The following is a 26,082-nucleotide window of genomic DNA, read 5'->3' as shown; positions in this document are numbered from 1 at the left end:
GGGTCTGGAGTCACATGTAGGCCAGACCAGGTAAGGATAGCTGATTTCCTTCCCCAACGGACATTAGTGAACCCGATGGGTTTTACAACAATGACAATGGTTACATGGTAACCATTCAGCTTGCTTTTTTATTCCACATTTTTCTAAAATTGAAATCAAATTTCACTACGTGCTATGTAGGATTTGAATCCATGTGTAAAATGCAATTTAAGAGAGATTGGAAGAAAAAATAGCACAGATCACTCAAAGTTGCTACCCAAGTTGATAGGGTTGTAAAGAAGGCGTCTGGTGTGTTGGCTTTCATTGGCAGTGGAATATTGTGTTCAGTTCTGGTCATCTCATTATAGGAAATATGTGGAAGCTTTAGAGAGGGTGCAGAGGAGATTTACCAGGATGCTGCCTGGACTGGAGGCAGGTCTTATGAGGAAAGGTTGAGGGAGCTAGGGCTTTTTTCATTGGAGCAAAGAAGGAGAGGAGGTGACTTGATATAGGTTTACAAGCTGATGAGATGCATAGATAGAGTGAATAGTCAGAGACTTTTTTTTCCCAGGGCTGAATATTACAAGGGGCCATAATTTTAAGGTGATTGGAGGAAGGTATAGGGGAGATGTCAGAGGTAGGTTCTTCACACAGAGAGTGGTGGACGTGTGGAATGTGCTGCCGGCAGTGGTAGTGGACTCAGATACTTTAGAGACTTTTAAGCGACTCTTGGATAGGCACATGGAGGATAGTAAAATGTAGGGCATGCAGGATAGATTGATCTTAGTAGAATAATAGGTCGGCACAACATGGTGGGCCGAAGGCCCTGTGCTGTACTGTTCTATGTTATAAGTCAGATGAACCTTGTACGTTATCATGAATGAGATAACCTGGAGTTTGTTTAAATCATGTAACTTTATGCCATCAAATCCTGATGCTTAATCTTCGTAATTGCTGCTTTTTAATTCTGCGCATTTTAAACTATACAACTAAGCAGACTGAAGAAGATTAAATTGCACAGCACTAGAGTACGTGCTGCACTGCTAGGAGTCACCATTTGGAAATAAGGGACAGAGGACTTTTGTCACTTCAGATTCTATGACAAGTTGAAGAGGACTGCACCCTGCTTCTCCTGGAGTTACTGACTGCTGTGCAGTTTATGGTTATGACAGCCTGACAGTATAAATATAACAAGGCATTCTTCAAGAGCAGATGAAGAGTGAGTGCCAGGAGGTTATCATGTGTGGAAAGCTTCACTGTTGAGCCTGAACCTGTCGTCATTTGATGTCATTCCTGTATAAGCAGGGTCATGTACACAAATTGGCCTGCAGCCACATCATGTTGGGTCACTTGCCAGCAAATGTTATCAGGACACATACGAACTGGAGGAACAAGACAGAGAGAAGTGAATGCTCACTTTATTTATAGCTGTTGGGCTCTTCACCATTCCCTTCAAGATCCAATACAATTTATTTTTGCAAAAGCAAAATAGAGTGGATAATAGAAATCTGATATAAAAACAATGTATCTGTGAAGAGAAAGAGTTTATGTTTCAGGTTAAGATGACCTGTCACCTGATAGAGAGAGAGACAGCACGCAAGGGCAGTGTGGAGGGAGTAGGAACAAGAGAGAAGGTCAGTGATGGGGTGGAGAGCAGCAGAAAGTGACTAACAAAAGATTTCAATGTGCAACAGCTGAAGCGAGTGGGAATGGGTATAGGAAAGAAATGAAGGGTTACATAGAGATCTTCTGAATGTGAGTTGCTGAGATAAAGAGAGAAATTAAACAACACCAATCCACCAAAACAAATAAAAGAGAAAAACGCACGTTGAACAAGACGAAGGTAGAGCTTTCGCTCTGAAGTTGTTGAACTCGCAGTTAGACCCAGAAGCTCCAGAGAGTTGAAAGATTAGATGCTGTTGCATTGAGGAACCACTAATTGTTAAACAGTGCAGCAGCTATAAGTCACATTGAATAGTGAACATAGAGATCTGTGAAATCAGATGTGAAATCAGTGTGAGGCAGAACCATGAGATGCTGGTGCAGCTCAGACAAGCTTTTTGAAAAGTGGAGATCAATAAATCTGTTGACTTAGTTTTGAAAATCTTGATGTAGTTACATTGTTTCTTCACTCAGCTTTAGACCGCATTTGAGGAGTTACTATGATTGATGCATACGTCGACCTCTGAGTTCTGACATCATCATTACTCTGATTTGCAATTCAGATTTTCAGAGTTTGAGTCTTGAGGTGGTGGATAAAGTCCTTGGCTTACTCACACTCTCTATTCCATCTGTTCAATTCTTCTTTGTCCTATGTACCTCTCTCATGGAAGCTCAATCTGGGGCATCCTAACCCATACTTTCTGGTGTAACTTCAATTATGATCTCTTTGGCAGTGACTAGCATTTTAGCAATCGTCCAAAGCTCTGAAACAGAGTAATTACTTTAGCGTAATTTGCAAAAAAAAAGTCTTTAAGCTTTAAGCCTGAGTCAATTGTAAACACTTGTCATACAATTTAATGGAATTGGTGACATTAGATGTTCCATTCTTGTATCTTTCTTGCTCATCTGTTAATGGATTGAGGTATTCATCTATAATGCTAAGGCCTTGCAGAATCCTCTTGAGATACTTGTACTTGGAAAGGATAGCCACAGGGGAACCTGATTGTTTTTCACACCTGGAAAAGAAACCATTTGTTGTAGACAGCAGTATTGAGGAAATGGTAGTGCTAAGCAAATGACCCACTGTACTCCACACAGCATGGGGCCACCTTTCCATTAACACAGACATAACCAAGGCCTTTCAGGACCTGTGGGCCCAACAGGGGCTTGGATACATCATCACTCTTGGTCATGCCTTTTTCATTTAAGTTTGCTACCTTTTTTTTGTCATAGTGTCCCACCTCGGGCTGTCTTAAATCATTTTGGTCTGTTTTAATTAGGACACAACTCCATTTATTGTTTTAGCTTAATCAGAGAACATTGTGAATGGTCCTGTGTTCTGTGCTCTGCTTCACAATTTTATTAGTTCATCTCGTGTTGGTGCTCATGCCCATTACCCCTCCTCAGATCAATGCAATCAACTCAGACCCAGTTACACAACATCACTTGTTTACTGCTAAACTAATTCTAGTTGTTTTGGCCTGAGGACACCAACCTGACTCTGCCCCCTACCCCCTTGCACCAACAATGAGTGGTGAGCAGATTAGGATGTGAGGGGTGTAGAATTGGAATACATTCCATCCTAGTACGTTTAAAGGTGACTGCAGCACTGGTATATTGAGTATAGGTAGCTGCTACATGGTCACATCAGAAACACAGACAGACCAAACACAAGCAGCACTCACCTCCTCGGCTCCTCGTTACTGCAATTCCTTGGTGCTGATTTCAGCCAGAAACAGTGTGGTAACACAAACTCAGACAACAGCCACTCCACTGCGCTCCCATTCACATATTTCTTCATCTGATTTTTCAATCTGAAGGAAATAGGATCAGGCAAGAGTGAGAAAACCCATTAGATGTTTCATGTGCTAATGTTTAAGATCAAACATGTTGATAAGTGAAGGTTTGTAGTTTTTAGTCTCTGTTCAATGCAATAAGGGATTTGTTAGAAGAGATTAACAAGTGAATTATTTTCTGCTGGCACAGGACGATATGTCCAAAAATGTGCAGATTGGTGGATTGGCCATGCTAAATGACCCTATGGTGGCCAAGGATGTGCAGGCTAGGTGGATTGGTCATGGGAAATACAGGGTAATAGGGATGGGGTAGGTCTGGATAAAATGCTATTCAGAGGTCAGTGCAGCTCAGATGGGCCAAATGGCTTCTTTCTGCCCTGTAGGGATTCTATGATAAATTTATTGTTTATAAATTCTTCAAGCCGTAAATAACGCACATTGCAATCTATGTTCACTCCTCAGGACCAGGTAATAATATATATAAATTAGTGTTATTGTTGTCATTGGATGGAGACCCATCTGACAGATCATTCAAAGTATTGCAAACTGATCACCAGATCTAGGTATCCCACTCAAATTCAGATGAGTTACAATATGTGTTTGTTTGGTGGGCAAAGCCCATTGTAAACCCAATGAATGTTTAACTACCTGAATGTTGATATCAAAAATAGTTCTAGTATACTTTGTTATGATTCACCAGTATTGCAACATGGAATATATCTTGGCTGAATTGCAACTAGGGAGCAGCAGATCTGAAGCAACCAGGCAGCAAGGTAAACGATTTCTGATAACACACTTCCAACTCTATACCAGCAATCATATTACAAGGATTAAATTTAGGTTGAGTTTTAGCAGAGGAGAAATATCTTTGTTCTCTTGACATTTTGAATAAAGTTTTGCAAATAGTTAATACATCATTTACACAGAGTACTGTTCCTTTACCTGCTTAATGTTACATAACTATGTCTAGGACCTGATAGATTAATCTGATCAATTTGAACAAAGTGCATATATTCTTCTACTTTCTGGAACAAGATCACAATTTAGAACATAATATAAGTTGACACCATCCAGGAAAAAGCTGCCTGTTTGATTGGTGCCACATCCACAAACACTACTCCCACCACCACTGAGGCTCAGTAGCAGCAGTGTGTCCTATCTACAAGATACACTGCAGAAATTTACCAAAGCTTCTTACACAGCACCTTACAAACCCACGAACACTTCCACATAGAAGGACAGAAGCAGCACCACCTGCAAGTTTTCCTCCAAGCCACTCACCACCCTGACTTGGAAATACATCACCGTTCCTTCACTGTCACTGGATCCAAACTCTGGAATTCCCTCCCTAACAGCATTGTGTGACTATCTACAGCAAACAGACCGAAGCAGTCCAAGAAGGCAGCCCACCACTACCGTCTCAAGGGCAATGATGGATTAGCAGTAAGTGCTGGCCCATGTCGGATGAATGAATTTAAAATATCTAATTATTTGTAGAAAAATGGCAAAACTTCTTTTTTAATCTTTGCTATATTCTATATATTGAGCATGATAAGACCAATCTGAATGAGAAACAGTGATAAAAACACACAGGAACTGAAAAGAATTCGTATTCCACCCTGAGATGCAATTTATTGAACCTATCAGAACCTCAGCTTCATAGCAAATTACAGTTGCCAGGAGCTCTGCAATGAAGCTTTGGACATTGGTATTTCTCTCTGGATGGGCACTGTTGAGACATTGGTGTTTAAAAGATGTTTGGACAGGTACATGGATAGGAAAAGTTTAGAGGGACATGGGCCAAACACAAGCAAACACAAGATCAGTTTAGGAAACCTGGTCAGCATAGATGAGTAGGGCTGAAGGGCCTATTTCTATGTTGTCTGATTCCATGACTCCTACTGGAAAGTTCACACATGATCCATATATGAGGACTAGATCTTTGACCCTCATAATTGCCTGTAGAACAGGATATTTACCTCTTCATGCAGCAACAGTGATAGAGAGTCCTGGACTGCTCGTTGTAATATGAGAATTTGAATTCCTGTGGAGAGATCTTGTGCTTACACTGATCCAGGAGTTTGTAAATGCTGCAATCTGTGGAATTACCTGTAATGAGAAGCAATATATATTTTCAAAATGCTATTTAGGACTCTTCCTCCAAAAAGGATAAATTCTTACCCTTTTGATTCGTTCAACTCTCCTACTTTTGGTAACCTGTTGTTTGGAATACTAACCCTATCTGGTATATTCTCCTTTCTGTTTATTAAACAATGTACAATGCAACTCACGTTGAACAATGCAATAGCATATCTGTTGGTAAACTTTATTGTGCCATTGCTCAAGTACATCAACAGCTCCACGGTTTAATAATAGGTCTGAAGTGTGAATAATGGGGAGGGAGCCCTACCTGGATCCAAATAGGTCTCCCCACCCCCAGGGAGGCAGCAAGATGGCAATATAAGTGCTCCACACTACTTGTTGCCCAAATACTTGTAGTTTAACATACACCTCTCCATTTTATTAGGAAACAATTTTCAGTATTCAAACAGCTGTTTCATTTTTACATTGTTATTTCAGCATGATGCATTCATTCATTCATGTGGAAAATAAATCCTTCTTTTTCTTTCATTCACTATTCATCGGACTTTTCTGAAACGTAGCTCCAATGAATAGCAAGGATCCCCTGTACTTTAAATATATTAATTGATATGGTTAACTATGACTATAATTCTCTGAAACTCATAATTCATTACATTCTCATTATGTGCTGAATTTAAGACCCCCTCCAATGTGCCTTTTTCGGAGTTATCCTCATACTGATTCTAAACACTTAATCCTTCTTAATAGTTTCAAAACTTTCTTTAGGACCAGGAACAATGGTTTCCCTTGCAGGAAATCACTGTGTAAGTTTGATTTGAGGTCTCTACAATTTAATGGATTGATCAAATATGTAACTCTATGCATTACTTAAACTCTTATCTTTAGTATTTATATTCTAATGTTCAATTTTAGGAACTTATATTCTGTGCTCTTTTACAGCAGCTGGGAGGTGTAAAAATTATTTCCTAATGTAGAGAATAACTTAGACATTTTAGGTGAAAACATTAAGAGGTTCCAGGGATCAGTAAGTACACCTTCACAATCAATTACATTTAGGGCAAGAAGTAACTTTTTAAAAAGATATAACTGGGAGAAGTAACTCTTGGGTGTCAACATCGTGAGATGACATTCTCTTAGGGGAAGCTGATTAACAGAATTAACACTAAGAATATTAAAACCGAGAATGTGTGGTCATTGCTAGTATTGTTCATGACTAAGAGTCAGGCTGGAACACAGATGATGTGGGAGGGAGATGGCAACGTACACTCAGGACCATAGCAGAACTTTGTATATGATCTAGGAATGGATGTTGTCAGTAATTATTGCATTACAATTTACTTTGCAGAGAATCAATTCACTCAGATAGAAATACAAATCTTCTTCATGGTCGGATAAGACATGGAACAAAGATAAACATTTTTTATTTCAGGTCTTCAGCATTAAAAAAAATTATTTTGATTTGCAAAGATGAGTTCATCATTGAAATTGACAGTTTGAATGAATTATCCTGATTTCAAACCTGTCGGAACTATACTGCTAAATGAAAATGAAATATTTTAAAGTTGATAGATACTTTAAAAAACATCAATGGAAGTTTTGAGATTTGTGTGTTTTTTTACTCTTTCATGAGTGCCAGTGGCAAGGCTGCCAGTTGTTTCCATCCCTTTTTGTCCTCGAATTGAGGCTGGCATGACCATTTTAGAGGGCAGTTAAGAGTCAACCCCATTGCTGAGAGTGGGTTTTGATAACAATCGACAATAATTGAAATGATAGCCATTAGTGAAGCTAGCTTTATGTTACAGATTTATTAATAGAATAACAAGCTGTCATGGTGGGATTTAAACCCTTGTCCCCAAAGCCATACGAGCCTCTGGATTACTAGTCCAGGGACATTAGCATAATGCCACTATTTCCTCTTATTTTATGATTATTAATATTTTAATATTAATTACAATATAGTTGTAATAATTAACAGACATGATGGATCTATAATTACATCCTTTATTCATTTAGGGGATGAGGGCGTCACTTTTAGGCAGCATTTATTGCCCAAGCCAGTTGCCCAGAGGGCAGTTAAGAGTCAACCACATTGCTGTGGATCTGGAGTCATATGTAGGCCAGACCAGGTAAGGATGGCAGTCTCCTTCCCTAAAGGACATTAGTGAACCAAATGGGTTTTTCCAACAATCAGCAACGGATTCATGGTCATCACTAGATCCTTAATTCCAGATATTTGTTATTGAACTCAAATTTCATCATCTGCCATGGCAGGATTCAAACCCAGAACATTATCTGGGTCTCTGGGTTAACAGTCCAGTGAATTACATGGTCCCAGCATTATCCCTTAACACTTGCTGTTCAGGTACCTACCATAATTTGGCCCTGTTTCTTGTTACACTACCACTAACCTCCTCTATCTGATAAGATATTGGTCTTGTTTCAAATACAAGTTATTTCTTAAATACATTAAATAACAAGAGTGAGATATTTCACTAAAGCTTGAACTGAACCTTTCAATGCAGTTGAATGAGGTCTGTTTGGATCCAGAGTTTGATGAGCATTGGGGGAGCTGATGAGGATTTCAGAATGCCTCCAGTTTCCCATCATACATCGCAGACTCCTTGGTGTGTGGCCTTTTCTGTCACTGCCACTTGGTAAAGATTTTGAACTACTGTTCTTAGAAACGCTGCTCAAGTTGAATGCTCTCCTTGCAGAAGTAAAGGAGCTATTGACCTCATTTTTCATGGTATCCTGCTTTATCAAAGGCCCGATTATGTGTTTACCCGATAAGATGGAGTCCAGACTATTGGTCAAGCTGGCTGTTGTGTTCGGTCTTCCCTGAATGGTGAAACCATGTTCTTTACTGATATATTCATCCAATCTAACAGCCATGGTCCCATTCACTTGGTTCATTAAAGCCTTAGAGACATTTCTCTGCAAAAGCTTTATAGGGCCATCCTTTTTCTCCATAGCAACAGGGATTGAGTTCTGTTCAATGATAGAGTTAAAAGCCAGTCTAGTGGTAGCCATTGTGGTCATCAAGCTATTTTGGGAAGTAACTTCGGTTTTCTGCATCTGGTCATCTTTGCACTCGTGACAATCTTTGTTTTTCCTTTTAATCTTTTGGGTCGAACTTAGCAATGTCTGACGAGTAGTGGGTCCAGCAGAGAGGCTAGTGACTATTTGGTTCTGTCTGCTGGTTGCTGCAGAACTTGCCGTGGGTTTAGACTCCAATCCCATCTGAAACTCATCCAAACTGGGCTGGATATAACTGTACTTTGGTTGAGAATGAAAAACAGCCTGCAGCACTTGTTCAGTGATATTGCAACTGAAGAATAAGAGAGACACAAAAGAGACGTAAAAACATAAAGTCAATTAAACCTCAGCTGAGGAGAAGCTTGCACCATCAGCAGTGTCTTTGATTAGTCCCGGAGGAGATCCCAGATCCCAGCCTCCACCAAGCTGCCTTTAATTCAAAACAAAATTTGCACTGAAATAGAACAACTATGCCTATAAGATGAAAATTGATCTCCAGTAAAACAGGAGCTACTTAACCAGAGCTTGGAAATAAAGTGCAATGACTTTCAATTTCCTCAACTAAGGCCTGGTGTATAATGCAGGGGTAACATGGGTAGAAAGAGTCAGGCAGGGGCTCAAGATCAGTCAAGACTCTTGATTATCAGCTGCAGAGTGTCATACAGTTGCCTTTTTGTTGGGGTTGGTGCAGGTAGCTCTTTCCCCCCATTACATAAAAGGCCCATGGTATGCGAGGGTGATGGCTGTTGCCCCCCTCCCCCTGAATTTCCAGTAACCCTTGCCTCGTCAGGGCACACACACATTCTGGATGTCAATAAGATTTGGTGCTAGGTTGAAGGGAGTTGCAAGTGTGGCCAAGGAGGGGTGCTGGACACTGCCACATCATAAGAACACTGGCAGTATCCAGGATGTCAGGGTTTTTTTTAAAAGATGGCTGTGTGTCAACATACTGGTAAAGCAACTAACTCAGGTCTCAGTGCCAACTTTTTCTCTGCACGTCTGTTTGGCTTGTACTATAATGGATGTGTTGTCCCAGTCGAATTCGTGTCCTTCTTTGTCCGTCTGTATGGGGACCAGTGAGAATTGGTCATGTCTCTTGGTGGCCAAACAGACATGCCAGGGAATTCCTGGAGGCCTGGTATTCCAACCGGAACTCCATTGACAAACACATTGAACTGGACCCAATATACAAACCACTGAAAAACAGAACTGGAAGTGATGCCAACCACCCCAGCAAACCGAGGCCTAGGAATAACAAACAGGACAGAACACCAATGCTTCACTGGAGGCGCACTGATGATGTTACCTAGCAGGGTGACGAAACATCTGCAATCAAACACACCGGCTCGGCGAGCAAGTCTACAACATCAGTGCCAATGCCATACCTACTTTGCACTCAGGCAGGAGTCTTAGTTGGCACGTTGATGTGAATGCCTACCGGTGGTATTTAAAATGCTAGATCTCACTCTGTCTCCAATACTCCAATAAGGTTCCTTGGATTTGTGGCATTTTGGGGCTTCCTTTGGGGTCTACACTTTGTTGCAAAATCTTTGAGAAAACACAGGAGAAAACCTTCTACGTTTGCCACCTGTGATTCCCATCCGAATCTCGAGTGTGTGGGGAGTGCTGTGGGATACGTACGGGATTAAATTTGACTGTGATTCTCCTGAGGTTGATCAGGTGCTGAAATTCTCTGCTCAAGTTAATACTTGAGGGTGAGTTTGCAAACTCATTTCAGAATTTTATCTGCTGGGTGCAAACATTGAAAATTAGGTGCAATAGTCATTCATTCCCATATTAATTTGAATGGATGAGAAATCATGCACAGATCCACGCAGTTTATTGTGTGCTTCTGATTGCCAGCAATGGGAATTTTAAATTTCCCCCAATGAAGAATTGGGCAAGGTATTAGGATATGACCAGAATCCATGAATATTTGCCAGCAAGAAACACTATCGTTGCAAGAAGAGACCATTTATTGCAAGACTCACTGGTTCCATTGGCTCTTCTTAACACAACGTTCAACCGGCTTCAAATCAAAACAGGGCACATGGAGCATGCTGAAATATGAAAATCCAACCATTGTGGAGATAGTATCATTTGCATTCAGGAGACATCTCCTAAACCTAATGCCAGAGGGAAATAATGTCAAAAAAGTGTTAATTTTCACAATGAAAAATGAAAAAGATGACTTGATGTTGACAGGACAACGTGAGCTAGTGCTCCTTCTCTCTCTGACCCTCTCTCATGTCTCCAACCCTTCCACTCACCCTGCCAAGCAGCTTATGTCTGTGCCCTCTCAGGTACTTTGCCTCCCACCTTTCCAGTTCTTACTCTAACTGTCACTCTTCCAGAACATAGAAACATAGAAATTAGTAGCAGTCGGCCATTTGGCCCTTGCAGCCTGCTCTACCATTCAATATGATCATGGTTGATTATTCAGCTCAGTCTCCTGTTCCTACTTTGGTCCCACACCCTTTGAGCCCTTTAGCCATAAGAACTATATCTTAACTTCTTCTTGAAAAAATTCAATGTTTTGGCCTCAGCCTCTTTCTGTGGCAGAACATTCCATAGGCTCACCACCCACTGGGTGACGAAATTTCTCCCCTTCACCCCATCTCAATCCCGAGTGGCCTATCCCAGATCATTAAATTGTCACCCTGGTTTTGGAATGCCCGGCCATTGGGAATATCCTTGGTGCATTTACCCTGTATGGTCTTGTTGGAATGTTACAGGTTTCTGCGGTTTCATGTGCTCCTGCCACCATTTGAAATGGTGGCTCTTGAATGAATTCATAGCCATCTTCTTGGACTTTCTTGGTATTCTCCAAAAGGCCCACAGAGGGTCCCACCATAAGCATCAACCACTCCTGCCCCCTCCCCACAATAAACTGATATTCTTCCTGTCCCCCTCATCTGTTAAGTACAAGGTTTGGAATTACAGTTCAACAAGTCCCAGTCATTGTTTCATCATTTAGCCCATCATCTTTATATCTGTGTGCCTGACCCCATAGCTTACGTTTCGTCGCAGTTACAGTGGGATACTGTGTGCAGTCTGAAGTTCCACACTCCATAGTTGTATTCAAAAGCAGACAATGTGTGATTACAGTGGTCATGTTCTCTGCAGCATGAGTCTGTCTGATGGAATATTCCTAAACATGAGAAGTGATTCTGAATAAACGAGAATTATTCAAAGTATGTGCACAGTTTTTGTTGATATTTAAAGACCCATGGCCACAGTAAAACTGCAATGTTTAGACAGTGCAAATCGATCTTTGAAGAAAACAGGCACCACATTAATTTTGGTATTCACCAAGCAGACTAAAAAAAATCTTAGATATAATTTCTAAGTTGTTATGAGTTAAATGATTCAAACTGAATTGTTATAGCGCAGATGGAGGCCATTTGGCCCATCATAGCTGCACCAGTTTGCATCTAGGCTTGAAGCCTGAGCTAAGAGTGACATATGCAATTTTACAGTAATTTACTTGGCATTGAACGACTCTAACCATATTTCCAAACATTAGAAAAAGTAATCCATATGCTGGAAATGTAAAATCCTGATCCCATTACCATCCAACATCGATTCCGTCCCTGTCTGAACCTGGTCCCATCATTATCTGGAACAGATCCCATTACCATCCAAACCTGATCTCATCACTAGCTGGCATCCAGACATGTGCATTTCTCCAAAGGGAGACAAGGTAACCAGAGTGGGAAACTTGATTAATTTTCCTTTTCTATTCTCAGGAATGTCAAGGCATATTATTGACCAAGGAACAAAAACAGAAGTTGCTGGAAAAGCCCAGTAGTTCTGGCAGCATCTGTGAAGAAAAAAATCAGAGTTAACGTTTCGGGTCCGGTGACCCTTCCTCAGAACTGAAGGTAGCTGGGAAAACGTCGGTTTATATGCAGAAAATAGGGAGGGGGATTGGGGTAGGGAGTAAACGATGGGATAGAGCCCGAGGAGAGAGAAGAGCAGTTGGATACACCAAAGAAGTTGGTAACAATCTGGCTGGGAGGGTGAATAGTTGTTAATGGAGACTGTTAGGGACTAGCAGCAGGTGGTGTGTAATGGCAGGCTATGTGGTAACAAGGCCTGGTGCGTGGGGTAGGGGGCTAGGACATGGTAGAGTTTAGGCCCTAAAATTATTGAACTCAATATTGAGTCCAGACAGCTGCAGAGTTCCCAAGCAGAAAATGAGGTGATGTTCTTCCAGCTTGCGTTGAGCTTTGCTGGAACATTGCAGCAAGCCAGATATAGAGATGTTGGCCAGGAAACAGGGTGGTGTGTTAAAGTGACAAAGCGTAGATGTTCTGCGAAGTGGTCACCCAGTCTATGCTTCATTTCCCCAATGTAGAGGAGACCACATTGTGAGCAGTGAATGCAGTAGACCAGATTCTGGGAAGTGCAGGTGAAGTTTTGATTCACCTGGAAGGTATGTTTGGGCCCTGGGATAATGGGGAGGGAGGAGGTAAATGGGCATGTATTGCACCTTCGCTGGTTACAGGGAAGGTGCCGTAGGGCTGCTGGGGTGTGTTGGGGGTGAAGGAAGAGTGGACCAGGGTGTCCTGGAGCGAATGGCTCCTGCGGAACGTGGACAATGGAGTGGAGGGGAATATGTGTCTGGTGGTGGCATCTTGCTGGAGGTGGCAGAAATGGTGTCTGATGATTTTCTGGATGTAGATGCTGGTGGGATGGTAGGTAAGGACAAGGGGAATCATATCGCTGTTGCAGGAGGGAAGCGAAGGGGTGAGGGCAGAAGTGCAGGAGAGAGGACGGACCTGGTTGAGGGCCCTGTCAACAACGATGTTGGGGAATCCTCTGTTGAGAAAGAAGGTGGACATTTCGGAGGCTCCCTTGTTAAAGTTGGCCTCATCTGAGCATATGCGACGGAGACGGAGAAACAGAGAATGGGATGGAGTGTTTACAGGAAGCCAGGTGTGAGGATGTATAGTCCAGGTAGCTGTGGGAGTCAGTGGGTTTATAGTGGATATTAGTGGCCTAACAATCCCCAGAAATTGAAACAGACATGTCAAGGAAGGGAAGGGAGGTGTCAGAGATAGACCAGGTGAAAGTGAGGGCAGGGTCAAAATTGGAAGCGAAATCAATTAATTTTTCCAGTTCCGGACGAGACAGGGAAGCAGCATCGATGATATCATCAATGCATCGGAGAAAGAGTTGTGGGTAGGGGCCGGAATAGGATTGGAACAAGAAATATTCCACGTACCCCACGAAGAGACAGGCATAACTGGGGCCCATGCGGGTACCCATGATCACCCCTCTTACCTGAAGAAAATAAGAGAAGGTAAAAGAGAAGTTGTTGAGGGTGTGGATGAGCTTGGCTAAGTGGACGAGGGTGGTGGTGGGTGGGGACGGTTCAGGTCTTTGCTCCAGGAAGAAGCAGAGAGCTCCAAGATCGTCCTGGTGGGGAATGAACATGTAAAAGGGATTGTCCATGGTAAAGAGAGGCGGCTGGAAACTGCAAACTGGAAATTCTGAAACTGGCGTAAAACGTCAGATGAATCATGGATGTACGTGGACAGGGATTGGACCAGGGGAGATAAGACTGAGTCAAGGTTGGGAGAGATGAGTTCTGTGGAGCATGAGCAAGCTGAAACAATGGGTCTGCCTGGACAGGCCTGTTTGTGGATTTTAACAATATTATTGACCTCCTCAACTGCTAGCACAGTTGAGATTAGGTAACCCAACACAGACCATGGATCAAATATCATCTACTTTATGATCTGCACGGTTGAGTATCACGGTCTGTGAGAAACTGATTCCATGCTTGACACTGAGTAATCATATAAAATAAGCAATAGTGAATTTTCAGTACATCTTAGTTATTCTGATTTAATCAAGCTCATGGCTGCTTTTCTTATCCCGCATTGAACTAGGGCTGTTTTTAGGTCGATGGGTGAATGAGCAATTAGCAAAGTTCTTAGTGCTGAAGTGAATTTCTGCAGTTTTGTAAAAGATACTTTAAATTGAAATTATTTCCATGTCCAAAACATTCTTTGCAGGGTCTGAAGATATGAAATTGTTTGCAGAGACATTTCATTTCGATAAAAATGTCAGGTACAAGACATACACCTAAAGCACTAAAGTCTAGTCATTATTGAAGACACTAAAGATGCAAATAGCAAATCCACAAAATTGGATTGAATCAAACAAGAGAAAGACCTTGACAGTAGTTTTTCTTTAATGTAAAAGCAAAATATGCTTAAAATTCAGACTAGATCAACATACATAATCTGATTGATCCATTGAATCAAGCATTTTCCATTTCTATTTTATGATTTCATAATGTCAGATTTCAGGAATTTTGTTTGTTATTTTAAAGTTTGCATGCATTCTGAACAACAATTACTGCAACTAGATCCCCAGCAAGGTCCTTCCCCAGCAAACAATAAGGGCTAGATAACAAGGTGTAGAGCTGGATGAACACAGCAGGCCAGGCAGCATCAGAGGAGCAGGAAAGCTGACATTTCTGGTCTGGATCCTTCTTCAGAAATGGGGGAGGGGAAGGGGGCTCTGAAATAAATAGAGACGGGGGAGGTGATGAAAGAAGGTGGATAGATGAACAGATAGGTGGAGAGAAGACGGACAGGTCAAGGAGCCGGGGATGAAGCCAGTAAAACGTGTGTTCATCCAGCTCTACACCTTGTTATCTCAAACTCCAGCATCGGCAGTTCCTACTATCTCTAAACAATAAATGCTACTGTCTGAGTACAGGAGCAGAGGAACTTCTGGGTTCACATGCATAATTCTTTGAAGGTGGCCAGGCAAGTTGAAACGGTTGCTAAGAAGACTTATAGGATCCTTCGGTTAGTAGACGGGGGCATAGAATATAAAAGCAAGGAAGTGATGCTACACCTCCACAAATCATTGGTCATAGCACATTTGGAGTATTGTGTTCAGCTCTGGGCTCTTTATTGAAAAAAGAATGTTAAAGCCCAGGCCAGGGTATAAAGGAGACTTACTAGAATAATGCCAGGAATGAGGAATTTTAGATACAAGGAAATATGAGAGAAATTGGGCTTATTCTCCTTGGAGCTGAGAGGTTTAAGAGTTCTCCTAATTGAGGGGTTCAAAATTATGAACAATTTTGACAGAAAAAAAGAAGGAAGGATATTCTTTTTTCACTAACTGGTATGTCGGTAACTTAGAGTCACAATTTCAAGATTGTCAGGAAGAGGGGTAGAAGTGAGATGAGAAGAAACTTCTTTACTCAGAATTGTTAGGATTTGGAATGCACTGCCTTGGAGAGTCGTGGAGGTGGATTTCATTGGAGGTTTCAAAAGAGGTATCTGCTTGTAGGTAATGAAGTTAGAGTACGGAGATAGGGCTAGACATAGGACTGGCTGGATAGATCTTTCAGGAGCTAGTATACACACAATGGGTCAAATGGCCTCCTTCTGTACTGTAAAATTCTATAATTCTATGATTGATAAGGGATTGCAATGATGACACAAAATCCTGCCACTGACCTCTGTGCTCAAGTTTGCAAGAGGTAGTTTACAGGGTAAATCTCAGTATCAGCAGCTCTATAACATTTATATTACATGAAATCAGGAAAAGTAAAACCAGGCCACTTTCTGTTATAGTTGCCTGATCTAATCCTGTAGTCTCCCACTGGGAGAGTTAGAATTATCCATTGAGCAAACAACAGCTTAATAGGGAGCCTTCCATAGAAACGCGATAATGAAACTTAAGAAGATATCACCATAGCTTCACTGCCTCCCTTTCAGAGCAGCATGAGCAAACAATCAGATATCACTAGCTATACAAACTATACAAGCTAGAACATCTGCTCACTGGTACCTAAGAGCAGCAATTATTCCTGAATGTTGTTGAAAGATGTCACTGATACCTGTCAGTAAATCTCTCCCTTTTCCTGAGGACATTGTGGGGCTTTAGTTTACAGGTGCGAAGAACTCTCCAATTTCTCACTAAGAAGACATTATTGACAAGTATTCCTGGATCATAGTTGTTGACAGGCTGCTTAAAAATGTGGATATCAAAGCTGAATCTGACCTTGTGCTTTTTCAACACGACATGCCCTACTAGTGGTCAGTTATGAGTATAAACATAACTGGATACCCTGATCTGTTAAAGGAAGATGGATGTGCGGTTGACCAATTGGACTAGGCAAAGCAAGCAGTGGGGTGTAGGCTGGCTAAAGTCAAGATATCCTATTGAAGGGTCCTGACCCAAAACGTCGACTTTCCTGCTCCTTGCTTGACCTCTCTTTTCCTCCAGCTCCACACTGTATATCCTATTGGAATTCTACCACACTTGTTGCTTAATACAATTTTGCATTGCAATTTAAGTTTGACCTCTAATACAAATTAAAATTGTCCAGTTCTCCCAATGGTTGAATCCATTGCCTAATGTGATATTCAGAACAATTCCGAGTGCTGCTCTAACCCTGCCTATCAGTTAGTCTGCTATGGATCTCTGAGCTGAACACAAAGAAATCAGATGGTTTGCAGAAATGTCTGCCTCATAACTTATTGTGTGTTTTACTGTTTCAAATGAAACTAACCCACAGAGTTAATCAATTCCTGACTGGGACAGGGGTGAGGTTGTCGTGAATGTGTCTTCTGAGGACAGCAGCTGCCATAGCTATTCTAAAGTTTGTAGGAAGAAGCAGTAAGTTAAATTCAGCCAGATGCATTCAGAATCAAAATTGTAAATGCTCTTAAAACAGGAGTTTATTTATTCTTCTTCTAGAATTCTATTGCTGGAATAAGTGTATGGAAGCTTTAAGTGAACAAATTGCAGAATACAATTCTCAACACACCCCATCCTCACCTTCTTAGTAAATGATGGGCAAAGTGTGTTTCAATTGGTTTGCTTCCAAAAGTTAAGCAAAAAACACAATTATAATGTAAACATTTAACTTCACCAGTAATTTGTTGACTGATGCACAGGCAACAGAGAATAGAATTTAACTGATATTGATTGTATTTGCATGATTCAAACTGGCATCTCCCAGGAGTCCACATTAAGACAATGTCTTTGGTTATATAAATTATCTTCACTTGTCAATGGGGGCATAGTATCAGCTTTGCAGGTAACACAAAAAACAGAACTGTGGTTAATGTGAAGGAGACTCAGAAACATCAAAAGCATATAGATAAATTAGTAGACTGGACAGGTGAAATTTCATGAGGACAAATGTGAGCAGTTGGAGAAACAATACAGAGAAAACATACATAAAACAGTAAGACTTTAAAAGGACTAGGGAAGCAGAGAAATTTCATGATTCAAGCATATAAATCCTTAAAAATCAGAGGACAAGGTGCTAAAACATTTAAGCAAAGATAATTGAATCCTTCATTTTAATTTAGGGTTACATTAGGGTTACATACAGTAAAATGCAGCTCTAAACGTATACAAGTTATTGTTAAGACTGTAGTGAGAATATTATGTCCAGTTTGGGCCCTTTATTTTTGGAAGAATGTCAAGAAGATGAAGAGGGTGGAGAAAGTACTAATTATAATAATATCAAAGGAAAGAGAATTTAGTTAAGTGGAGAAATTAGATAGATTGGGTTTTTGCTCTATTAGAGAAAAAGTTAAATGAAGATGTAATAGGGATGTTCAAAATGCTGAGTGGTTTTGATGTAGCAAATTGAAAAGAACTATTTTCACTAGAGGACATACATGTAAGGTCATCAAGAGAATAATGGGTGAGGTGTTTCTCTTTCTTTACAAACAGGATTGTCAGAGTAATGAACTAAGAATGCATCATGTTTTTTAAGGGACAAAGGAATAAATGGACTCTTTCTATGGTGTAAGATTCTATAATTCCCACTCCTGATCACAATCTAGTCTCCTCTCGGGCATAACGGCCAAACATAGAAAGAAATCTGACAAAGTATTGGAAATGTTGGAAAGCAGTCCATGCCCTCTGTAGCACAGGCATGAGAGAGGAATTTGGGTGAAGACAGGATTCAGCTTGGGTGTGACCACCTTGCTGATGCTGTGCCCAGCTTTACACATGAACAATAGTCTGGACCATCTTACCCCAGAGAAGGGGCAGGAGTAATCAACAGCTATTTCCCTTTGGAGTTCAGTGGTGTGTGGTATTGTCCCTATCTCTGAATCAGAAGATCTGCTTTCAAGTCTCTCTTCACAATCTTATAGCCACAGGGGTTGTATCATAACAACTCCAGACAGGTTGATTTAAAAAAATAACTTCTGCCAGTGTGTTCAGCCCAGTTTGGTTAACATCACAGGCGTTAGCACATTAATGCACAACAGTATTTGCTTCCACTTCCTGCATACAGACACCACCACAAATTGCATCTGAGGACCACACATGAATCGTCAGCTGCAACATACAGTGTGGCTCATAAGGTGAATATTATCTCTTCAACATTTAAAAAAATACAAACATTCAATTGAGTTGAAAAACCAAACAGAAATGTCTTTGGTGGTGAATTTGCTAAATTATTGTCTACAGGCATCTGTTTGGTGAGACTGCATTCTCCTTCTCCCTGGTTCTAATTGAAAGAGCCCCTCTCTTCACAAACAAAAAAAAAGGTCTGGGAAAATGTTTCTGAATGCTTAGGCATAGGAAAAGGCAAAAAATATGCATATTATTTTTGTAAAAATGAGGTCATATACAAATGATGCTGTAACGTTTTTCATGTCTATATTAATTGCCTTTAGACACATTTTACACCAAATTAACCATATGAGTGAGGACTCCTGCGGCTGTCAAGTATTCAAGTTCAAGTTATGAGTAAGCCACAACTTTCTTCAATTTAATGTTGGAGAAGCTAAAGTTTTGGACTTGCCATCAAGTCTGCTACCTTAAAATCAGAGAATCTTACTGCACAGAAAGTGGCCATACCTTAATTCAGGTTATTTATACACAGTACAACAAAAAGCAGGGATCCCATTCATCACTGTTCTCTGCCTCCACTTCCAATCAATTTTGTACCCAAGTCATTAACATCTCTTTAATCTCAAGTGCTTCAATTTTCTGAAATAATACATTATAACATTGTTTATCAAATGTGTTTTGAAAGTCCACTTGTACATCTATTACAAAGCCCTTACCAATCCTCTGTGTTAAAGAATTCAATTGGATTAGTCAAACACAAGTTGCCTTCAACAAATCCATGCTGAGGCTCCCTTATTAACCCATTATTCTCCAAACACTATTTAGTCTCCTTTCCAGCCATTTACTCAGATTTGTAACAAACTGTATGAATCTTTGCCATTGTATGTGATATTGACCTGACTTTTAAACTGCTTAGGTGAAATCTTGCCAGCCCTTGAACCTCATAGGCCTCCACAGAAGATTCAGAAAATAGGGTGAGATTGACAGTAATGACGTTCTCAACATCAAGAAAAGTCTGATAAGCAGAGGGTTATTTGCATCCATTTGCTTGGACAAGTATGTCATTATTACCTGACCTTGTTACATTGATGTGCGATTTTCCATTCTCCCACCAGTCAGATAGAAAGTAGACAGCGACAATTCCTAACATGATACTCAGAGCAGTAAACTGGTGACTCCAGCTTATCGCTTGCTCCCTCTGTTTTCCATCTTGGATAGCAGCCACCAAAATCTCAGCCGGGGCAGTGGGCATGTCAGCCCCCTGCAGGCAGGGGAGTGGGGTTTGTCCACTAAAATCAGAGCTGGGGTGGGGCGTTATCTGAGGTCACTACTGCAGGAGGGAAGTTGGGGAAATCAGTTGTGGTTATTGGAGGTAGCTATGCTAGGATGCAGATATGGAGAGTTGAACATGGGGGCTGGGGGTGTCATTGACAATTAGCACTACCCTAGTCCAATTGAGATAGGCTGGAGGGGGTCAGTGGACTACTGTGTCTCACATGGTGATGCTATGTGCCCTGACACTAGGGGGTAAAGTGGGGAAATTATTAATCAAATAAAAGGGTTGGGTAGGAGCGTAGATAAGATCAAAGGCTACAGGGATGACAGGGAAGGCAACCACCAAGGGAATATAAAGATTTGGTGGATCGTCTAAACTGCAAGGCTGAGTCTGTGACTTGCCCGTGAAGCATGATCACTGTTTCCTTCAATTCCAATCCAAATTGCACCATGAGACCATAAGATACAGGAGCAGAATTATGGCATTCAGACCATCAACTCTGGTCTGCCATTTCATCATAGCTGATATCTTTCTTAAACCCATTCCCCTGCCTTCTCCCCATAACCTTTTTGATCCCCTTACCAATCAAGAATGTATCTCTGTCTTAAATACACTCAATGACTTAGCTTCCACAGCTGTCTGCAACAATGCTTTTCACAGATTCACCACCCTATAGTTGAAAAAAATTCCCCCTCATCTCAGTTCCAAAGAGTTGTTCCTTCATTCTGAGGATGTGCCTTTGGGTCCTAGTCTGTTCTGCTAGTGGAAATATTTTCTCCATGTCCGCTCTATCCAGGCCTCTCAGTGTTCTGTAGGTTTTGATCAGATCCCCCCTCAATCTTCTAAACTCCATCGAGTACAGACCCAGAGTCCTCAACTGCTCCACATATGACTAGCCTTTCAGTCCTTGGATTATTCCTGTAAACCTCCTCTGAACTCCCTCCAATGTCAGTGCATCTTTCCCTTAGATATGGGGACTAAAACTTCACACAATATTTCAAATGCAGTTCTGACCAGAGCCTTATACCATCTCAGTAGTATATCTCTGATCTTGTATTCTAGCCCTCTTGAAATGAATGCTAACGTTGCATTTGCCTTCTTAACTGCCAATTGAACCTGCATATTAACCTTAGGCAGATCCTTAACATGGATTCTCAAGACAGAAGACAGGAAACTATAGGCTGGATAGTCTGAACTTGATTATTGGTAAAATTTTAGCACCGATTGTGGGGAGGCAATGGCCTAGTGGTATTATCGCTGGACTGTTAATCCAGGGACCCAGGGACCCAGGTAATGTTCTGTGGACCTGGGTTTGAATGCCACCATGGCAGATGGTTGAATGTGAATTCAATTAAAATATCTGGAATTAAGAGTCTAATGATGACCATGAATCCATTGTTGATTGTCAGAAAAACCCATCTCGTTCACTAATGCACTTTAGGGAAGGAAACTGCCATCCTTACCTGATCTGGCTGACATGTGACTCCAGACCCACAGCAATGTGGTTGACTCTTAACTGCCCTCTGGGCAATTAAAGGATGGGCAATAAATACTGCCTAGCCAGCGATGCCTTCATCCAATGAATAAAGGGAAAAAAATTATCAAGGATAAGATTGCAGAGTACTTGGAAATGCATGGTAAAATAGGGCTGTGTCACATGACTTTGTCAAAGGATGCCTGACAAATCTGTTGGAATTCTTTGAGGGGTTAAGAGCAGGGCAGTCAATGACCTAGTACTATTATCGCAAGATAATAATTAAGGTACCCAGGCTATGTTTTGGGGATTGGCATTCAAATCCTGCCAAAGCAGATGGTAGAATTTGAATTCAATAAAAATCTGGAATTAAGAGTCTAATGATGACCATAAAACCAAAGCCAATTGTCGGAAAGCCCATGTGGTTCATAAATGTCCTTTAGGGATGGAAACTACCATCCTTACCCGGTCTGGCCCACATGTGACTCCAGAACCACAAAAATGTGGTTGACTCTTAATTGCCCTGTAGGTACTTAGGGATGGGCAATAAATGCTGGCTCAGCCGATGATATCTACATCCTGTGAATGAATACAAAATAACTACATCCCAGTACAGTCCTGGGGTCTGCAGCTGGGGTGGAGGGAGCCAGCCGTATAGCAGAGCCCCTTAGCCTTGGCATTTTTTTTTGGTTGGGTGACCCCGGGGGCATTTGGGTCTGGAAGGTCCAGACATGCTGAGTGTGTCCTGAGGGTAGTAGCCAGGAGGAAGGTGGAAGGCACTCTCCTATCCTCAGGGAGTGGGGGAGGTCTCTCCATGATTCCTCCACCAACTGGGTGCCTACTAGCACCACGCTCTCTCATCACAGAATGAGGTCAAGGTCCCTCGACCCCCTGATACTGAGCACTAATAGCATGAGTAAAGGACTGCCAACCTGTGCCCACACTGTGCTGGAAACAAAACAGAAGTTGCTGGAAAAGCTCAGCAGGTCTGGCAGCATCTGTGAAGGAAAAAACAGAGTTAACGTTCCAGGTCTGGTGACCCTTCCTCAAAGCATTGTGCTGCACTTGACTCTCTACGGTAGCCAGGCACTTGCATGCCAGAGGCAGCATGGTGCAAACAACAATGATGGCATCCTCCAAATTTTGTCACAGTTTGCCCAGTACCTCTGACAATTCCAGCTGCTGCTTGTGCCCTTGCAGGAAGTTCTGCTTGCTGACACCATGGGTTTCTCTCCTGCTTGGGGCTGAGCAGGTGCCTAGTCTCCAGCAGAACTCTTAAGTGCCAGTGACCTGAGGAGTTTCTTTCTCAGAGCTGCAGGGATGTGGCAGTGATGTGTTCCTGACTCTAATGCAACCAGCAGTAGTGGGAGAGCAGTACATCAATAGGCAATGAATCTTACTTCATGGCATCATCACAGGAACATTCGCAGTCCTTATGAGTCAGAAAGTAAAGTCCTCTCCTCACATGTGGTCAGGAGATGGATGTCAGTCCCCCCTCAGGTGTCTTGGCTGTTCTTGTCCTACTGTGCTCATTTTGTTCTGGGATGCAACAAAAGGAGGGATTGGGTGAGGTGAAAATGGATGTTTGTGCTGGCACTGGTGGGAGAAAGGTAAGAAGGTGTCCGGAGTGAGTGAAAAGGTAGCACAGAGGGCACACAGAGTTATTATTGAAAGACAAGATGTTGCATGCTACTGTGAGAGCGTCGCCAATGATCCTCGTTGGGAGGTGAGTGCAGTAGCAGAGTTAGAGGGACTGTGAGGTAGTAGAGAGGAGATGGTGATGTTTACCCTAGCAGAGCAGTGAAGATCACCGACCTTCTCACAGTGCTACTGCCTGTTTTCTGGACTGCCAACACTGCACTGATCCTGATGGTAACCTCAGGCCAGGCTGGTGGGTCTGGTAGTGCAATATCCTCTGCACCACCCCATCCACCAGGACAGCCTGTTGTGGTGACAGAATTCCACTGTCTGCTCCCTCTGGGGCAATTTTTCACCATGTGGGGTACTTGCAGACTGACGGCACCTGACCTGGAAGACAACTGCATGTTACAAATGGTGCTGGCACCAGCAATCCCAGGGGTCTTGGCTGTAGCGGGTCCTTTGGCCTGTGGCAAGCAGGAATATATGATCGTCAGTGGACGGGGTCGTGTAGGTATATGGTGCATAGCTAATGTGATGGGTTTTGGGGAATTGTGTGAGAAGCCTTTCTAGGGGTCACAGAGAAATTCTCCACAAAAATTGACAAGACTGATCCTTAGCTGGTCTCTGCTAAAATCCAAGCCCATATCTTTAACATCAGCAACACCAGCTATTTCCAACAAAAACAGAAAGTGCTGGAGAAACTCAGCAGCTCTGGCAGCACCTGTAGAGAGAGAAACAGAGTTAACGTTTCAAGTCCACTGACCCCCTTTGTCAGAATTACCATCTCTTTCCAGCTGTGGCACACTGTCCCTGAAACTGTTGCCTGTTCCTTGTCACCCCCAGATTGTGGAAGAGACGCCTATGCTCCATGAAAAGCGCATGTCTAAAACATAGCAAACCTTAGCCTGTTTTGTACTTGATCCTAATTCACCCAGTAGGACACTGGGCACTGTCCTGCAACATGGTAAAAATTGAAACAACTCCAATCTTATCAAATTCCTTCAGGGTCGTGTCCCATTCTGACTCGGCAATGTCCTGCAAGTCAAATATTATCTTCTGTGGCCCCCAAAATTTCTCAGTTCAAGATTTCTTGAATACAACTCCCTCCCTTTACCAGCGCTCAGGCCCTTGGTGGCAACGGTTCTATTTCTCATACCTTCCCATCCTCTGCTTTTTGAAAATCTTCTCTGAACTCAGCAGGGTTTTCTCGATTTTGGTCATACCCAGTCAACATCCCCAACTAACAAACGTCTCCTGGCAACGTCCAATTTCGAAGACTCTCGGGATGTTTCCTTTTGTAGTTACACAAAATTCAAAGAACATTTTTCACACAGCTAATGCCTCTTTAAATGCTGCGATCATCATGCACATAGTTATTTCCTCCAGGAAAAAAAAGTGTCAAATGATGTCAAGATGTTATGTTAAGTTTAAAATACAGTACGACAGTTCTAGGTTTCTTACCTAAGTCGGTGTAGTTTTCAGCAGACTCTCCAACGCCACACCAAAGGGTACCAGGAAATATCAAAGCCCGGCGGCTCCGCCTGACTCCTGGCCGATGGTCCTGGAGGAATGAGGATTCGCCCGGGGTGTCGAGTCTCCCCATAGGAGCACGGGGGGCGTTCCGCCTTCCCCGTGAGGGCCAGCCTGGAGACGCCGGGTCAGCCCAAAGCCCACGGCCAGCGGCAGAGGGCAGCGGGCTGGAGCAGTTGACAGCCCACTGCTCCGGGTGTCGCAGGGCCATGTCCAGGCGGGAGTCCCACTCTGGCAGGAAAGCACCGGTGCTCAGTGGCTTGCCCTGCTTCTCAAGACAAAAGGCCAGGTAAGTGCTAGTGATAGTCTCCTCCTCCCAGAAGATGCATTGCTCCAGCTGACCCTGCCAGCTCCAGCTGGTTTGGAAGAGGACTAATCTATCGTGGAACCCTCGGAGCCGGGCTAGGAAACTTAAAGAGTGGGCCGAATGGTCACTGGCGACCAAATGGCACAGAGACCTATCTCTCTGGGATAAACCCACCAGCCAGTCCCTGGGCAATGTCTCATGCCTTCCTTGGATCAGAGGGAAATATAACAGGCAGAACAACCCTCCACTGAGAAGCATGCTGTAGGTTTCGCTGCTAAATACACGCGTGCACACAGTGAGATGTGAACGAACGTAAACCATCAGGACAAATGGTTAAATGCTTCCATCGGCGCCTGCTGGGGCTTGTTTTATTGCACGGCAAATGAGAGGGTGTGCCGGTTTTAGTTTCTGGGCAGGGAGGGCGTGCCTCTAATTTTAGCCCTGCCCCTAGCTCGGATTTTGTCTCTTCCTTTACGGACACCTGTCCTTTCCTTCCCTGAAAACCCTCGAACTGTTCTCGATCCATGGCCCCGAAGCCAACAAATTCAGGGTTAGTGTCCCCAACACGCCAGCAGGTGGGGAGAATGTTTTCCCCAGTGATATTACGTCTCAAAGCGAACACAATTGCAGTGAATTTTAATACCATGTTTTAAAAGGCAAGATTTGAATCGGATTGACTTTTTTTTAGAGAAAACTCCTGATCGTTTGCATTTCATCAGAATTGAACTTCACATGTGGAAAAGATGACGCCTTCGCTGATATTCCACTTCAACATTGTGATAAATCATCCCCGATTGAAATCAACGCTGAACGCACTGGTGTCACCGGTTCCCTCATATTAGCAGTCTCCTTGTGAGATTGGCGCTCGATATAGGTTGTACTGGTTGTCACACTGATGAGCGATTAACAAATTGGG

The 26,082-nt window shown here is 42.4% G+C and overlaps 2 protein-coding genes across 2 annotated transcripts in view; both read right to left on the bottom strand.

The window, feature by feature from the left end:
* Nucleotides 1–1,380: 1,380 nt before the first annotated feature.
* On the bottom strand, nucleotides 1,381–25,510 carry pla2g3 (phospholipase A2 group III). The gene is made up of 7 exons (XM_048611603.1): nucleotides 24,791–25,510; nucleotides 11,595–11,727; nucleotides 10,568–10,702; nucleotides 8,051–8,868; nucleotides 5,417–5,546; nucleotides 3,327–3,455; nucleotides 1,381–2,657 (listed from the first exon to the last, which is right to left on the bottom strand). Exons 1-7 carry the CDS (start codon nucleotides 25,485–25,487, stop codon nucleotides 2,459–2,461), a joined length of 2,241 nt encoding a protein of 746 aa, XP_048467560.1. The 5' UTR covers nucleotides 25,488–25,510; the 3' UTR covers nucleotides 1,381–2,458.
* The window catches only part of LOC125485967 (2'-5'-oligoadenylate synthase 2-like), a 37,693-nt gene continuing 37,115 nt past the window's right edge, over nucleotides 25,505–26,082 (bottom strand). The window contains exon 3 of the mRNA XM_048611606.1: nucleotides 25,505–26,082. Within this exon, the coding sequence (XP_048467563.1) occupies nucleotides 26,005–26,082 (78 nt within the window). The 3' untranslated portion in view covers nucleotides 25,505–26,004.

The sequence above is a fragment of the Rhincodon typus genome, chromosome 24 (assembly GCF_021869965.1).
Source record: "Rhincodon typus isolate 14 chromosome 24, sRhiTyp1.1, whole genome shotgun sequence".
In the NCBI taxonomy this organism is placed as follows: domain Eukaryota; kingdom Metazoa; phylum Chordata; class Chondrichthyes; order Orectolobiformes; family Rhincodontidae; genus Rhincodon; species Rhincodon typus.
This window is presented reverse-complemented; position numbering and strand designations above follow the sequence as displayed.